At 46.4% G+C, this 17,665-nt stretch overlaps 1 protein-coding gene across 1 annotated transcript in view; it reads right to left on the bottom strand.

The window, feature by feature from the left end:
* Positions 1-17,665, bottom strand: part of MYO1D (myosin ID) — a 168,609-nt gene that overhangs the window by 76,821 nt on the left and 74,123 nt on the right. Inside the window, exons 17-19 of the mRNA XM_030966419.1 lie at positions 6,424-6,647; positions 1,700-1,844; positions 1,200-1,304 (exon numbers count right to left, since the gene is read on the bottom strand). Coding sequence (XP_030822279.1) covers positions 1,200-1,304; positions 1,700-1,844; positions 6,424-6,647 — 474 coding nt within the window. The remainder of the gene's footprint in view (positions 1-1,199; positions 1,305-1,699; positions 1,845-6,423; positions 6,648-17,665) is intronic.

A 17,665-nucleotide genomic window follows, 5' to 3' on the forward strand; every position in this document is an offset into this window, starting at 1 on the left:
CTGGCAGGTAGGGAACAGGATGAAATGTGGATCTGTGCTTCAGGAATCTGCTTTTCCCTGTGCCTGCACAGGAGATTGTCCTTGAGAGCTGAACCAGGAGCAAGAGAAACACAAGGACTTAAAGGCTGGAGAGCTGCACAACAGTGGACCAGATAAAACTCCCACACTGTGTCCATCACACACAGACCCCAGTGATTCCATCACCATAATTCCATTCCCATCCAAACCCACAATTCCCATCATCACATCTCTAATAACTGAATATTGTCCTTTCTACAGTTATCCCAGTTTAGCCAGAAGCTGCAACTGGAATCAGTTCATTCAATGAGTTAGAAGAGGAATTATTTTGTTTTCAGCCTAACCTGAAAAAAGCCAGGGGGATTCTGCATTTCTCTGTCCCTGAAGGGAGGTTCAGCCCAAGAGTTGTGAGGCTGTAAAGAGGAAATTTGGATTCAGACTGGCCTGCTCCTCCCTCAATCCTGTGAACCACATCCTCCCAGAGAACGTGGACACAGCAACACCAAACTCCACTGAGATATTTTTGCTTGGAAAGCAAGAAGAGATTTCTATTTTTATGAACACAAATCACTGTTAAATAAACAATACAACTCACTACCACTTGCAAAGTTTTATTATAAAGTGAGATTTTGTGCTGCAGAATGAATTGTCTAGATCTGCAGAATCATAAGGAATAACTGTGCATGTGGGGACCAACTGCAGTATTTACAAATTAAAAGAATATACAGCTTCTTAAAAACACCTGAACACCCACAGCACTGTTGGCTTTTTGTAAAATTAAAAATATCCTTCCCTGACAGATATTTCCAACCAGTATCATTAGGAGCTACCCACAACAATTAAACAAGTCTGTTTTTTAATTAGCTGTTTAAATCTTCCAACCAAGTCAACAAAAAACCCAATTCTGCTACAAAAAAATGTCAGCCCCAAACCAGTCATGCAGAATGAAGTGATTTGATCATGAAATCATGGAATGGTTTGGGTTGAAGGGTTCTTAAAGACCATTCAGCTCCAGCACTCTGCATGGGCAGGGACTCAACAACTGACACGATGAGGCCCCAGCAGCCACCCAACCTTGCTCCACCCAAAAATCCCTGATGCAGCTCCTTGGAAGTGCTCTGAAGTGCTGTCCCAGCACCCCAGGGTCACCTCCTGGTCCCCGGACACCCCAGCCCCGTTACCTTGCGCACGTGGCAGGAGAAGAGGATGTTCATGTACTTGTCCTTGCGCTTCAGCTCGTTGGCCACGGGGGTGAAGGAGCCTGAGCTCTGGGGGCTGTCTGGTTTCTGCAAAAGCAGAGACAGGCTCAGGACATGGCTCTCTCCACCCTTCTGTGCTTTGGGAAACCAAACCTTGACACACCTAAGTGCTCCAAGGAAGGATGGAGTAAAGGGAAGCAATCAAATCTTCCTAGAGAGAATTTCTCTCAGTCCCTGTGCTTTCCATTCTAGCATTTCAGTCTCCCAGTGAAGCCTGGCTCTGCCCATTTGCAGAGACAGCTGATGGCACTGCTTTAGTGCTGCTCAGGACTCACAAAAATCACTCCTAGTGCAGTGGAAGTCAAGGTTTTGAACACACATGAACAGAGGAATATTCTAAGTACTTCCCCTCCCAATAAACCAACGCTCACTTTCCCAAATTTTCCCCTTCCAGCCCCCTGAGCCCAGGTCCCTTCACTCACCAGTGCGATGTAGTTGCCCCGCCAGGCTCTCTGGAGGCCAATGTCAGCCCTGTGGCCCTTGAGCAGCTCCATGGCAGCCACCTTGGCCCTCAGCTGAGGCAGCACCTCTGGGGGAACGCTCCGGATCAGCTCGGCCGCTCTCCACCTGCCACCAAAGCAAGAGCAAGCTCTGCCTCAGCCCCCAGCCTGGAGCTCGCCCGGGAAGGACAAGAGCAGCAGCACAAGGGCACCCTCAGAGTCCTGCCCAGGCATTCCCCAAGCTGCAAAGGTCTGTTGATGTTTTAAAGAAATGTACTGTATAACATAACATAACATAACATAACATAACATAACATAACATAACATAACATAACATAACATACATTATATTACATTATATTATATTATATTATATTATATTATATTATATTATATTATATTATATTATATTATATATAAATATATTATATATAATATACAATATATTATAAATAATATATAAAACACATATTATAATATACAATATATTAAAAATATATAATATATATACATATATGAAGGTATATATAAATACCTTCACAATTGTATATCATATCATATATCATATCATATAATATCATATATCATATCATATAATATCATATTTAAAATATATATTCATATATTTTAGTATTTTATGTATATAATATATAAAACACATTATAATATACAATATATTAAGAATATATACTATAGATACATATATGAAGGTATATATAAATACCTTCACAAAAGGTATTTATATATAAATACCCATCACTCCCCATCCCACACCCACAAGATGCACCACTGGTGCATCTGTTTGCAATCAAGTGTTTGCAAGCCCATTTTTGGGCTCATTTACAGCACCATTCTCCTCTAACAGCTGAATTTGGCCCTTCAGTTCCAACTGCACCATGGAACAGGGCAGGGCAGCCCATGCATTGCCCCACACCACACTCCCCAGCCTTCAGCAGCAGCAGCAGCAGAACTCCAGGGTTAATAGTACAAAAAGGCTTTTTAGCAGCTAAAATTCCGTAGTTCTGATAACTGAGCTAATTGTGAAAGCAGGACTCTCTCCCCAGACAGGCTGTGGGTGGATGGATGTCTCTCCTGAAAGAGACAGCTGGAGAAAATAACAAAGCTGACTTGATCTAGATCTGCTGGAACTGCCCTGCAAGCTGATGGCTGGACAGGAGGTCTCTGAAAGCCCCTCCAGCCAACATTTCTCTTATTCAGCCACTTTCACAAGTCATCATTTCTCAAACTGAAATTGTAACTTCTTTGCCTACAGCTTCCCAGAGGAAAAAAAATCACCAGCCTTTAGATACTGGGAGTTAAATGAAGGTACAAACACCTGTTCTGCACACAGAACATGGGTGACAAGGGGAACATCACTCATTTTACTGCAGAAAAACACTAGGTTACTACAAGAAATCTTGAAGAAATCCAGAAGATTTTTTTTCTTCTTCCCCTCATTCAAGAGCAGCTGCTTTTTCTTTTCAAAACCGTCCAGAAAGGGGCCAAGGAAGGAAACACAATGTTTATCATAATGGAACAACCCGGTCTGGTGGAAGGTGCCCTTGCCCATGGCATGGGGTGGAACTGGATGGGCTTTAAGATCTAAACCACCCTGGGGTTCTGTGATTCAACAATAAAACTTTGGATCAGAATTATCTGCCTGGTCAAGGGCATGAAGCCATCCACACCCAAATCATGTCCTTCAGCCAGATGTCCCTGGGACTGATGCCTTGAGAAGGCTGACCTAGAACGGAGACTGGACAGAGCTAAGGAACAAAGTAGGGATTTATTAGGAGGCCTCAATGGATCCACTTTGGGTAGTACAAGAGCCCTGCAAAGCTACACACCAGGTGAACCCAAAATGGTCACAAAATGCCCCACCAGTCATTGGGTCTCACACTTTTGTAAGTTTTAGTCTATTAGCATATTGGAGTTAATTCTCCAATTACAGCTTTAGGTTATGCAGTCCTATCCTTGTTTTTCTCTCTTCAGCCCACGTTGTTTATGCTCTTGGGCCTGAAATTTGGATCATTTGTCCTTTGTGAGAAATGTGCATTTTATGATTGGCTTTTTGCAAATATTAAAATGAATATTATATGTGTTGTGTTAGAAAGTAATGCTGTATTAATTTTTTTAGTAGTGTGTTAAATATAGTTTTAGGTTATAACAAAATGTTAAAATAGAAACTATGCTAAGTAAGATACTTTTTTTAAAGAAAAGACTTGCACTGAGATAGCAGCCACAGGACACCTGAATCTTTCAGAGAAAGAGAATTTATTGCCCTCTTATCAGAAGAAATGAACTTCTTCCTGCCTCGCTGAGGCCTGAAGACACTGTCAGGATTCAGAGGAAGAAGCTGACACTGACCAGACAGAATCCTGTACTTGAATGGAATTTATCCATCATGTATGAGGTGTATGAATATCCAACAAGCTATTGCTTTTAAGGGTTAATCCTCTGTTAATGTGGGTCCTTTTTTGGGCTCGTGCTGCCCAGAAAAAGGTACCCGGACTGTCCATAACTCTTTGTTTCTATTGTTTCACATTGTCCTAATCCAAATTGTCCAAATTTTTATTACTCTAATTGTATTACTATTTTTATAACCATTTTATTACTATGAAACTTTTAAAATTTTAAAAACAAGTGATTGGGGTTTTTCACACTCTCATATGAAGCCCAGACCCACCCACTAAAGCAGTAGAGAACCTGAAAAACACAAAAACTAAAACCTGCAGCAGCTGTGCCATGGGGGGGCTGTGTCTCTGTCTCTCTGGGATCCTCTCAGGAACCCCCGGCCAGCCCCAAGTCAGCAGACAGCGGAGAGACACAGTCCTGTGCCCCGAGGGTACTGAGGGCACCTGGGCTGGTCACCTTTGCAGCAGGAGAGACACCAGAGACATGGGTAGAAGATAAAGGGCTGACTCTTAGCAGGGGTCAATCCAAGGTTTATTCTAGGAGTCCCAAAGGAGCCCCTACACCTCAGGGGGCTCCTTCCGAGAGCCCCGGGAGATGTGCCAAGGTTACATTTAAAGGGAGGTGGAAACCCAAAGTAGATAACATTTTACTGACCAATAAGTGACCCTGAGGGATGGGTACTGGGCGAGAGACATTTAGGACAGCGTATGGGGCACGGCTTGGGGGGCTGACCCCTGGCCTCTGGCTAATCACTCGAGGACCTGGACCGAAGCTTCTGGATGGAGGGGATGGGATACTGAGTGATGGACAGAGAGCCAGGGTGGGGGTTTGGGGATGATCTCATCCAGGGAGAGGGATAGCACAGGTAAAGGGACGGGGGTACAGTCTGGGATGAACCATTTGGGAAAAATATGAGGATACAAACCAAAACTACTTCAAAGTATTACAAAGTATAAAAACACACTACAACAGGCGTCGGAGCATTGGGGGGTAGAACGGTCAGGATACACAGACATGAGAGATCTCTGCAGCCAGGTCGTGGAACTTGGGGTTTATTGCAAAGGGCCTGGGTGCAGGGCCCTGCTGGGAGCTGCCAGCCACAGCTCAGAGCAGGCCTGAGAGAAGAGAGGGGTAGAGAGGATGAGAGGGTGAGCGAGTAAAAGGGTAAGACCGTAAGGGAGTAAGAGAGTGATGTTCCTGTTATAATACAATAAATCTTCTTCTGTGTTGAATATTCTAATTCTCACTAACCAATCTAGTACAAGATACAAATCCTATAGCATTTCCATACAGCCTATAAGAATCATTACATTACCATCCTGTGTTACATTTTAAACCCTAAAAACTCCTCTTTGGGCCCCTTCTGCCAAGCTGTAGGGTTTGCTCTGACCCTTGGGCCTGTCTGCAAGCAGAGGGTGTTGTTCCATCAAAAGGGAATCACCTTCAGGTAGCCATGCCATTGTTTTCCAGTTGTTCAGTAACTGAGGGATCTCAAAGCTTGCTTTCATTTCAATCTCGCTTATAGTTTCTATATTCTCAAAATCTTTTACCAGGCAATCATATTTATAAGCTTTCCTGTTTCATCTTCTGTTGCAGTGTGATGTAATAGCCTGTCTCAGTTATCTCCATTCCTTCCCCAGGTGTGCCAATACCCTCTCCCTTCCCCTTCCATTGCCTCCTGCTGACAGCTGTCCGTGAATCTCGGTATGCCAGCAAGGGCATCGTGTGATTGGTGAAGATCAAAAGATGCCTCTCAGCCCTGGGGACATTGGGCCATCCAGGTGTCATTTGTCCCGAGACTTTTCCCCCCCTTACCTGGTTGGTGGGATCCCTACCCCTTCCCTGCCCCTCTCCCTGGGGTTAAAAGACACAGCAACCATGTGATTTCTTGGTTCTGTTCGAGCTGTTGCTGCATTCAGAGGCCTGTGGGCCAGGAATAAAGCTCTGGATCCAAACCCCCCAGCAGAACTGACTCCTTTTCCATCACCATCACCTAAAGCCTTTCCTCCAGAGGTAAACCTGAGCTCCTGCAAGCCTGGACTTGTCCCAAGCGCCAGCTGCAGCATCCAGCCAGCCAAAGGTGTCTCTGAGGTGAAACCACCACAGCTGCCGCCCTTGGTCAAGCAGCAAGGGCCAGATGAGCCCAGGCACGTTCCGTCCGGCAATATTGGGATTCAATTCCAATATATTGGCGCTCAACGTGCGGCATGAACCCACGACCCTGAGATTAAGAGTCTCATGCTCTACCGACTATTTAATTCCAACAATCTTCCCCAACAGCAGGGCCGTACCTGTGGTAGATGTCCTGCAGAGCCTCCTGGAAGCGGAGCAGCACCTTGGGCGGGGCGGGCCAGGGGATGGAGCGGCCGCGGTCGGGCAGGTCCCGCACGCCGCGGAAGCGCCGCAGGAGCTCGCGCAGGTGGGAACGCACCTTGTGGCGCCGGTAGTGCCGCACGATGGTCAGCGCCGCCCGCGTCCGCCGGTAGCGCAGCCGGGCCAGCGTGCCCCTCCACACCTGCAGGGACACACAACAGCATTGTTGGCTTTCCACACTTTTCCTGTGCTGCACAGATTTATAGTTTTGTTTCGAGGGAAAGGACTTCCTCTGCCATCCTGTAAGCAGAGTGTAGGTGTGTCGGGGGGTAGGAGGGTCAGGATGGAGGGAGATGAGAGATCTCTGCAGCCAGGTCATGGAACTTTGGGTTTACTGCAAAGGGCCTGGGTGCAGGGCCCTGCTGGGAGCTGCCAGCCACAGCTCAGAGCAGGCCTGAAAGAAGAGAGGGGTAGAGAGGACGAGAGGGTAAGAGCATAAAAGGGTAAGAGAGTAAAAGGGCAAGAGAGCAAAAGCGTAAAAAAGCGAGGTTCCCATTACAATACAATAAATCTTCTTCTGTGTTGAATATTCTAATTCTCACTAACCAATCTAGTACAAGATACAAATCCTATAGCATTTACATACAGCCTATAAGAATCATTACATTACCATGCTGTGTTACATTTCAAACCCTAAAACTCCTCTTTGGGCCCCTTCTGCCAAGCTGTAGGGTCTGCTCTGACCCCTGGACCTATCTGCAAGCAGAGGGTGTTGTTCCATCAAAAGGGGATCACCTTCAGGTGGCCATGCCATTGTTTTCCAGTTGTTCAGTAACTGAGGGATCACAAAGCTTGCTTTCATTTCAATCTCACTGATAGTTTCTACATTCTCAAAATCTTTTGCCAGACAATCATATTGATAAGGCTTTCCTGTTTCATCTTCCCCAGCAGACGAAGTGGCATTCCCTGGCATTTCCCAGGGATCCATCCCCACCTGTACTTACCCTCCAACACAACCCACCAAGCAGAAGACTGTATTTATTTTTCCTTGCAGAATTGAACTGGAAGGATAATGAACCTCCCTGCTCACCATGGGCCCCCGACGAAGGAGAGGAATGGTGAGGAAGACTCCATCTTATCAGAAGGCTAATGAATTACTCATTATACTATATTATTCTATACTATATTACTATTAGTTATCATTCTATTCTATTATATATTATATATTATATATTATATAGTTTTATATTATATAGTTTTATATATAATATATAGTATATTATATATTATATTATATTATATTATATTATATTATATTATATTATATTATATTATATTATATTATATTATATTATATTATATTATATTATATTATATTATATTATATTATATTATATTATATTATATTATATTATATTATATTATATTATATTATATTATTTTTCTATACTAAATTATTCTTACTATATTACATTACATTTAAACTCAACCCTGCACACACTGCACAGAATCTCGTGACTGTCAGCAACAGTCCCGACACACACACACCCCCCAAGCAGAAGATTGTATTTATTTTTCCTTGCAGGATTGAACTGGAAGGATAATGAGCCTCCCTGCTCACCATGGTCCTGTCACAGACTTTATTTCCCTCTGAGAAAGATCCCACAGCACATCAAGCCTTCTATCTACAGAAGGATTAATTAACTACCCAAGGCTGTTTTCATCATGACAGTTGCTTTGTGAAGCTGATGTCAGAGGCTCTCCAGACAGCTCCACTGACAGTCCTTCCATGCAGCCCAGAAATGCTCAGGCAGCAATCAGTGCAGAGCTGTGAGGGGTTGCTCCTCTCTAGACATGCTCAGTTTAAAGAGAAATACAGAGATTTTGGGGGTGTCAAACCCTTCATAAGCAGAGAACTCTGTTCTTTCAGCCCCTGTCAGAGTGCTCTCTCCTCGCTGTCCCTGTGGGGGATGTTTGTTTCCCTTTCCCTACAGACACAACCCATGGAGTTCTGGCTGAGCCTGGGCAGTTCTTCAGCTCCCAGCACTTTATGGAGCATCAAACTCATCAGTGGAGCCCATTTCTGCTCTCACACAGCAGAACAGAGCCCAGACCCTGCACAATCCTGCCCACACAGAATCACAGCATTATAGAATGATTTGGGTTGGGAAAAACCTGAAAGATCCTCCAGTGCCATGATGGGGACACCTTCCACTGTCCCAGGCTGCTCCAAGCCCCAATGTCCAACCTGGGATGCAGGGGCAGCCCCAGCTGCTCTGAGCACCTGTGCCAGGGCCTGCCCACCCTGCCAGGGAACAATTCCCAACTCCCAAGATCCCATCCAGCCCTGCCCTCTGGCACTGGGAGCCATTCCCTGGGTCCTGTCCCTCCATCCCTTGTCCCCAGTCCCTCTCCAGCTCTCCTGGAACCTCCCTGGAAGGGGCTCTGAGCTCTCCCTGGAACCTCCCTTTCTCCAGGCTGACCATCCCTTCTGGTGGAAGGTGTCCCTGCCCATGGCAAGGGGTGGGACTGGCTGTCCCTTCCAACCCCAACCACTCTGGGATTCTGAGAACAACCCAGGGAGCTCCATGGCAGCCTCAGCCCCTGCCAGGGCTGCTCTCAGGGAGGGTGTGGGACTAAAGAACATTTCAGTGCCTGAGGGGAGAGCTGGGGAAGCAAGGCAGGACATGGGACAGTGAAGGGAAAGGCAAGAGCAGGAAGCACAAAAGCCACAGCAGAAACTGAGCCCACCAACCAAACCCAGGGAGCTGGGACTGAGAATCTCATCCCTGTGCGCAGACAAAATATTAAACAACATGTTCCTTATTTATTCCTTGAGGCCATTAGACAGAGGGGAGGCAGCAACCCCTGCACACGTGCTGTGCTCAGCAGTCACTAACCACACTCAGTTACCACTGTGCTTTTAGCTCAGATTGGTGCAGCTTCAGCCATGCAAAGACCTCAGAGCTGCTGGGAAGCTCAAGGCTCAAAACTTCCTGCCTAAACCAGACTTGCACAAGGCCTGGACTTCACCCAAAATGTGTAAGGCTGGATTAAACCTGGCATTTCCCTCTCTGAAGGCAGAGCAGGCTCTGAAACTCTGAATTTGACAGAATCACCAGCTAGGATCCAAAAACTGAGCATCCAAAGAGTACTGGGGATATTTTTTTAAAGAAAAGCAAAGAAGATTTGGATTGCTTGAGATAGTTAAGCATAGACTGAAGAGGCGTAAAATGTACCTGTAAGAGATGTATGGACAACAAACAAAATAAACTGGGCAAAACCCTACTGCCAATTTCTCATTTTTGAATTTACTGAGAACAGAAATGAGGAACAAAGGGCTCCAGGCCTCAGTGAACAATCCTTGGGTGTTACAGGAGGTCTCAAGAAAAGAACAGACACAGTAAATCCCTGTAAGCTGCTCAAGACTTTGCAGAGGCTCACTGCTGTCAGCTGTTCCCTGGACCAGAACAAAGTCTTGGTTTTGTTTCCTTGGGCTGGAAGCAGCCATGCTGTTGAGGGAAGTCTCTCACTGTGGTTACTTCTCCCACCAGTCAGACATGCCTGGAACAAAGGCTGGAACAGATTGCCCCCGTGTTGTATCAGCTGCATCGCTGCAGAAATTGGCTTCACAGCAAGAGGTGTCACAATTGTACAAACACTGGCCTCCCAAATCCAATTATCCAGCTCAGACATGCCCCTGGCTACACACACAGCAAACCATTAATGAAAAGCATGTTCTCAAATCAAGTTGTCATAACTGGAGAACCCCCTGCCAGTGAGGACCTTCCATGGCACCACAGCAGTGCCTCAAAGGTGAGGAAACAAAGGGAAGGACAAACTTCTCCCAGGGAATGGGGGACAAATATTTTCTAAATTAACTGTTTTTCTGGCTTGGTGGTTTTGTTTTCCACTGCAGCTCAAAGAAGCCCCTTAGTAATGCTGAGCTGCCACGGTGACCTGGCTGCCCCATGGTCCCATGGAGCCATCCAGAAACCTGGAATGGTCAGTCCTGGGGACAAGAGGAGGTGTCAAAGCAAAACCTCCCTGTTGGGCAGGTGCTTTGTGTAGCTGTGAGCAGCAGGACAGAGATCAGACAAACAAGGATCACAGAATCCTGGAATCACAGGATGGTTTGGAGAGACCTTAAAAAAGATCCAGCTCCAACCATCTGCCTTGGGCAACCTTCCACTATCCCAGGTGGCTCTGAGCCCCATCCAACCGGGCCTTGGACACTTCCAGGGATCCAGGGGCAGCCACAGCTGCTCTGGGCAGCCTGTGCCAATGCATTTCCAGAACAAGCAGCTCCAGGAGGCTGAAGTGCTCCTGCCAACTCACACCTTCCTCAGGTTTGAATATTGGGAGAGCTCTACCCAATGCACCTTTTCAGTTCATAACTCAAGAACATTGAGCCCTGTAAAATCAAATTAAACACATTAAATTTCCAGAGGGAAGTTTACACAGCCTGTAACAGATTCTCCTGTTGCAAAGGTGTGCTGGGGGCCAAGGAGGGCCAAACCCCAACAGAAGGATTTGTGCATGCAGGGTTCTGCTTCTCCCCTTTATGCCTCTGCACCCAAGGTAAGATCCAAGGGATTTTCATGCCCAGGTCCAAAGAGATTCAGTAGATCATCCCTCAGACCTGACAGCCACAGGCACCTCAGAATTCCCACTTCAATCCAGCCACATCCCAGCCAGCTGGGGGCATCAGAACAGAGTAAAGCAGCCTGGGATGGCAGAGCCCTGTGCCATCCCCCCCACAGGCAAGAATAAATCCATACTTCCCTTTCCCCCTCCTGTGGCTTTCCCTGCTGGTTAACCTGATTTCCCATGGGAATGAGACTGAAGATCTGTCCCTGCCTGACCTCCTGAGATTGCCCTGACAGCTCCTGAATCCTGAGCCAGCTCCCAGCCAAGCTGACAGAGGAGCAGGAGCCTCCACAAGGCAAAGTCTCTTTATCTTTCAGGAAAAATCAGCCACAGGGCAGAAGGAACCTGAAATCAGAGTGACATTGCTGGAACAGCTTCAGCTCCAGCTCCAGAGCCATCTGCCTCCCCAGATCCCAAATCCCAACCAGCAGACACAGAGCCACCAGCCAAGCACCACGGGCAGAGGAGCCCAGGAGGCTCTGGCAGCATCCCAGAGGGATGGGGAGGTGGAAATGTGTGTGGGGCACGAGGGAGGGGGTGGAGGATGCCATGGCTCCCAAAAAACCAGTTTGATGGCAGTTTTCCAAGTGACCCCTCTGGAGCAGCCTCCAGGGCAGTGCCATCGATCAGAGCCCAGCCCAGAGACCCAGCAGGAGCAAAGGGACAGGGTGGCATTTTCAGGGTCCCCAGGATGAAAGAGGAAATGAGAATCTGACTCCATGTTCTTAGAAGGCTAATTTATTATTTTATGGTATTATATCATATCATATCACATCATATCATATTATATTATATTATATTATATTGTATTATATTATATTATATTGTATTATATTATATTATATATCATATTATATTATATTATATTATATTATATTATATTATATTATATTATATTATATTATATTATATTATATTATATTATATTTATATTTATTATATCATATCATATTATATTATATATATATATTATATTATATATATTATATCATAATAATATCATATCATATTATATTATATTATATTATATTATATCATATTATATTATATTATATCATATCATATTATATTATATTATATCATATTACGCGAGGGTAAAACTATACTAAAGAATAGAGAAAGGATACAGACAGAAGGCTTAACAAGGTACTAATTAAAAACTTGTGACTGCTTCAGAGTCCTGACACAGCTGGACCATGATTGGTCATTAAGTAAGAACAATTCACATGTTGGATAAAAAAAATCTCCAACCACATTCCAAAGCAGCAAAACACGGAGAAGCAATCAGATAATTATTGTTTTCATTTTTCTCTGAGGTTTCTCAGCTTCTCAGGAGAAGAAATCCTGGTGAAGGGATTTTTCCAGAAAATGTGACAGTGACAGGACAGGACATGGAGTAGATTGTCCCCAGGAGGAAAACCTAAGGAGACTTTGGGCTTGGGGAGGGAACAACCAGCAGCATGTGCTGATTCCTCAGTGTGAGCAGGCAGGGAAGGGCCCACGAGCAAACCACAGATACAAGAGCAGAGGCAATAATGATTATGTTAAAAATGGAAAGAAAGCGAGTTTTTTGGCTTAAAAAACCCTCCAAAGAGCACCATAAACCAAACAACAAACCAAACAACATTCCCCCATCCTGCTCCCACCCATGGTCTCTCCTCACCTCTTTCAATACCTTTGCCTTCTCTATGCTTTGTCCTCCTAAAATTCAGGGGAGGAAAAATGAAGAGGGCAATGGAAATCAGGACTGAAGGGCTAAGAGAGGGATAGAGAGAAAGGAAAAGGTTGTTCCAAAGTCTGAACAGAGCTCAACCTCCTGACCATTACAAAGAATATTTATTTCTACACAGCTGCTCCCAGTGAGGAAGTTCCTTGCTGTTCTTTCTTCACTCTCCAGAGACCTCTGCCAATTCCAGTGTTTTAAATGGGATATTCCATAGAAACATCACCCATGGAATCCCAAACCCCAGCTGGAAGGGACCTTAAAGCCCATCCAGTCCCACCCTGCCATGGGCAGCTCCCACCATCCCAGGCTGTTCCAAGCCCCACCCAACCCAGCCTTGGACACTGCGGCAGGGATGGGGCAGCCTCAGCTTTCCTCCAGTCCCTTTTATTCCCTCAGTTAAGGCCAAACCAAGGTGGAAGTGACCCCTGGGGACATGAAAAGCTCCAGACCAAGGGATCTCCTCCTGCACAGCCCTGGATTCAGTGATCCCAGCAGTGTTCCAAGGGATGATCCCACTATTCCCAGTGCAGCAGCTGCTTTGGCAGCTTCTAAATCAGGGACTTGCACAAACAGCATTCAGCCAAAGCAAGAGACACATCCCAGCTTAAGGGAAGCAATGATTTTTTTTCCCTAAAGAATATTTAATTCACTTGTTTTTTGATTAAAAATTAATAAATTAAAATTCAGATGAATGGCAGGGGAGATCTGAACATACCTTTAGAATCAGTTTAAAAACCTCACTGAGCTTCCAACAGAGTTTCCAAGATTAAAGAAACCTCACATCCAAGATCACATCCATCACTTCAGCAGAACATAAATCCTCCACACCCATCTATGCATTACAGCCTTGTCTGCAGGCTCTTCCATGCTCTGAATGTGCCATCAAAAAAATGAGAAAAAATGGAAGAAAGAAATGAAAACAAATAATTGGGTCCTGCAGAGCACAGGGAAAGGCAGCAGAGCAGCCAGGGTGGGCCCAGGATGCAGCCTTGCCTGCACATCTCCCATGGAAAAAGGGATAATCTAGATTTGACCTAGATGCTGCAATCCCTGCGAGTGCAGAGCAGAACCCACACAGCTCCCAATCCAAATACATGAGTGAGCAAACAAATGCCCAGGATTCAGCAAACAAACCCAGCCTGGCTAAATTAAACCCCAGAATGGTATTTTGGAGCAGTTCTGCAAGGAACCCAACCTTGGGAAACTCCTCCATTCCTGCTGCACCACAAACACCTTCTGCCACCATCCTCCTTCAGCCCAGCCAGGACTGCTCCATGATCAATATTCCATCTGTCCCAAACCATGGTTTGCCCTCCAGGCAGCCCAACTGGTGAGAAACAAAGAATTCAGGCAGGCACAAAGCTCCCTGCTCAGCTCTGGAGGCTATTACACGGGCAGGTTATTAAATATGAAATATTAAATATTATTTACGTGGCAGTGCAGTGGAGCCTTGGGGGAACTCCCCATCTCCAGTGCCCCCAGCCCTGCCTGCTCCAGAGGGGCACCTCCCCACAGAGCTGGGCTGTGATGGAGGGGCTCAGAGCTCACCCACAGCCCCAGGTTGTGCTCTGCCTTTTCCTGGTTTGAGTAAATGTGGATCTCATAAATGGTTTAAATCAAAGGCTCCCTGTTCTCCCAGATCACCTCAGAGAGCAGTGAGGGGGAAGAGCTGCTGCATCTGCTCAGAGCTGTTTTCTCTTTCCACATAAGTCAGCTGAACAATGTTCATTCTATTGCTTTGCTTAGCAGCAACAATATTCCACAGGCTGGAAAGAGAGAAGGGTCCCACTCTGAGATTAATTAGCTGGCACTAACGAGAGCCTGTTCAATAATGAACATAAAAATCACCAAAGGAGCCATGCTCCAGCAACTCCCAGGTGTGGGATGCAGCCACATCTCAGCTCCTGGTTCCTCCTGCAGCTCAGCCAAGGCTGCAGCAAACACCCCCGTGCCCTGGGACAGGGATGAGATTCCCAACCCGGGGAAGTGTGGTGTCCCATGGGCCTGACAGGGCACCTTGTTAATCCTCGCTGCACCCTGCAGGATTTCCTGCCTCTGGCAACACCAGAACCCCAGAATATCCTGAAGGAATTGTCCTTTTTGCCCTTCTTTTGCCATTTTTTGCACCCCACTGGCAGCTCTGTCACAGCTCAAAGCTTAAAGACACCTTGAGGTGCAGCAGATCAGAACCTTTGAAAAGGTGGAAAGCTCATGCACAACAAAAGCTCATTCCCTCCCATGATAACAATGTGGAAGCATCAGCAGCAAGGGCTGAATCTGCTCTTCCCAATTTGCCTGTGGAACACCTGGATTGGCATGGAAAAAAATCCTCTGCAGCTGTGAAAGGCAGAGAGAGAACCTGGAATGATTTCCAAGATCAGAGCTACCAAAGGTTGGTTTAACCAACTCATCAGAGCACAAATGTTCTTTCTGATGCTGGCAAAAGGTTCAGGGAAGAGTTTGGGCTTTTCTTTGTGTTTTGTTTTTCTCCACCTGTATTGGAAATGCTAAGCCAAGCTTTAAGGTGGCTCCAACAGCCATGAAGCTCCAGGTGATCCAGCTGGGACACCAGACCCTGGGACAGGCTGTTTCCCTGCTCTCCATACTCTGCTGGACTCTGCTGTATTTTACACAGTGGTGCACACTCAACAGCACCTCCTCTCCTCCTCCCTTGCTCAGCAATAATGGATATTTATGCTTATTTAGGTTACAGAGTGTTTCCACAGCATTTCCTGGAGCAGAAGGACATCAAGAAGCTATCCAGGTGTCTCCAGGTACCTGCTACTGAAAGGGCAGGATCAAGCTCTCCTGCTTTTCCCCCACAGGCAAGTTGCCATTCTTGCCATTCCTCTGAAGGCAGCTGAGCCATTGTGGGGCTAAACTGGCAGGAATTCTCTCTTTTCTTTTTTGGTAAGAGGTAAAGCATTTTTAAAATGCTTTGGCATTTTCTGGGGTGGGCAGGGTGGATTTTTTTTGCCTTAATGCCTTCCCTGGAAGCAGGCAGGGATGCTGCTAGCCCAGGGAAGAGGAGGAGCTGTGGGATCAGCCATTGTTAGTGCCGGGGATGGAGCCAGCTCTTCCTCCTTCCCTGCACCTGGTCCTGGCAGCTCCCAGCCCCTGCTCCTCGGGAAGGAGCCACAGCATCTCCTGCCACAGCTCCTCCCTGCCAGAGCCTCTCCAGATCAAAGCCTGGGTCCAGGATACCAATCCAAGTGGCATTATAGACCTGTTCCTGCTGATAGCCAGCACACACAAACACTGCCTGGCATGGAAACAGCCTGGAGAGCCAGAGGCAAACCCACTCCATCCATCCCTTCTGTGTGGGTCACTGGCTCAAGCCCCCACTGGCTGCTTCTGTCCCTCCATTACTGTTGGGAAGGATGAAAGTTTGACAAGAAAGTCTCACAGATATGTGTGCTTAGCAGAAAGATTTTTGAATAGAGAATCTGAACAAGGAATAGAGATGGAAGCAAGTTTTGATAGAGAATAAAAGAATTGCTGAGCCTGTCTTACTGCATAGCCAAGGAGGCAAAGGATATGTTAGTTAGAACATCTTTAGAACAAAGGATAAACCCACCCCAAACACGAAGGTGTTTTTACCAAGCAGAAAGATAGCACAGGCAAACAAGCCTGCCCATGTTGCAAGTAGAAAAAAGGTCTCAGAATTTCCCACTGCAAGAAAACTGAAAAACAACTTCCAGCTTAAATTGTAATGTACTAACTTGTAGTGATTGGAGAACAGTAACATGAATATGGTAATTACAGTAGTTATGATAGGCTAGAGATAAAAGTTGAGGTATAGATTGGTTCTACTGTATGGAGATTCTCAGCAAAGAAAAGTATATAATGCATTGTAACCAAAAGAAAAGTATAGAATGCATTTGCAACCTAAACTAAGGGTCTCTGGAGCTGACAGCTGTGGGCACAGCTCTGTCACCCACGACCCTGGACTGCTGTAACCTCTTGGATACAATAAACTGCATTTTGTACACAATAAACTGCTTTTTGGAGAGCCACCTGGAGTCCTGCATCCCTCATTTCAGCTCTTACACATAACCTGTCAGGAAACACCTCCTGTGTCCATGGAGGAGCTTCCCTGTGTGCCTGAGGCTTCCCTGTGTCCTGAGCTCCCAGGGCTGGTGGGGCTGGAGCAGGAAGGTGGCACAGGGAATGGTGACACGGAATGGTGACACGGAATGGTGACACAGAACGATGACACCTCAGCCACAGCTCTGTGCTGCTCTCCCTGCAGGCTGGGGAGGGTTGCCATGGTGATGGCAGCTCCCGAGCCTCTGCAGAGCCCATCTGGCTCCAGGGACACGTTGGGATGCCCAAGGACACCTCGGGATGCCCAGGGCACATCCCAGGCCAGCCCTGCCCCCGTGGCTGGGCTGTGTCCCAGGAGGGGCCGGGCTGCACTCAAGGACATTCCTGCTGCTTCCCCGCCAGGCAGGAAGATTTCAGGAGTGATTTCCATGCGCAGCTGTGCCGGGCTGATAAAATGCCACCGAAATGTGGCAGTAAATTATAGTGACAGCAGCCATCATCTGCACAGCCCGCACGTGCCGCCTGCCCGGGCTTTCTTCCCCGAACAAAGCTCTGCTCTGCACAGCTAATGAGCCTGTGGGAGCCTTTCCAAGGGCAGCAAAACAGCAGAGCTTCATGGCAGCTTTTTTTAAATTTTTATTTGCATGATTAACATAGAGCTGCTCCATTTGCATTCAGGGTGACAATCACAGAGCTGGCAGGAGCACAGGTACAGCAAATAAACCCTAAAGCATCACATGAAGCAACCTCAGCTGGGGCTCCTGGAGTGACCCTTTGGTGTGATGTCCCTGCTGCCA

This window comes from Camarhynchus parvulus, chromosome 27 (genome assembly GCF_901933205.1).
Source record: "Camarhynchus parvulus chromosome 27, STF_HiC, whole genome shotgun sequence".
Lineage (NCBI taxonomy): Eukaryota > Metazoa > Chordata > Aves > Passeriformes > Thraupidae > Camarhynchus > Camarhynchus parvulus.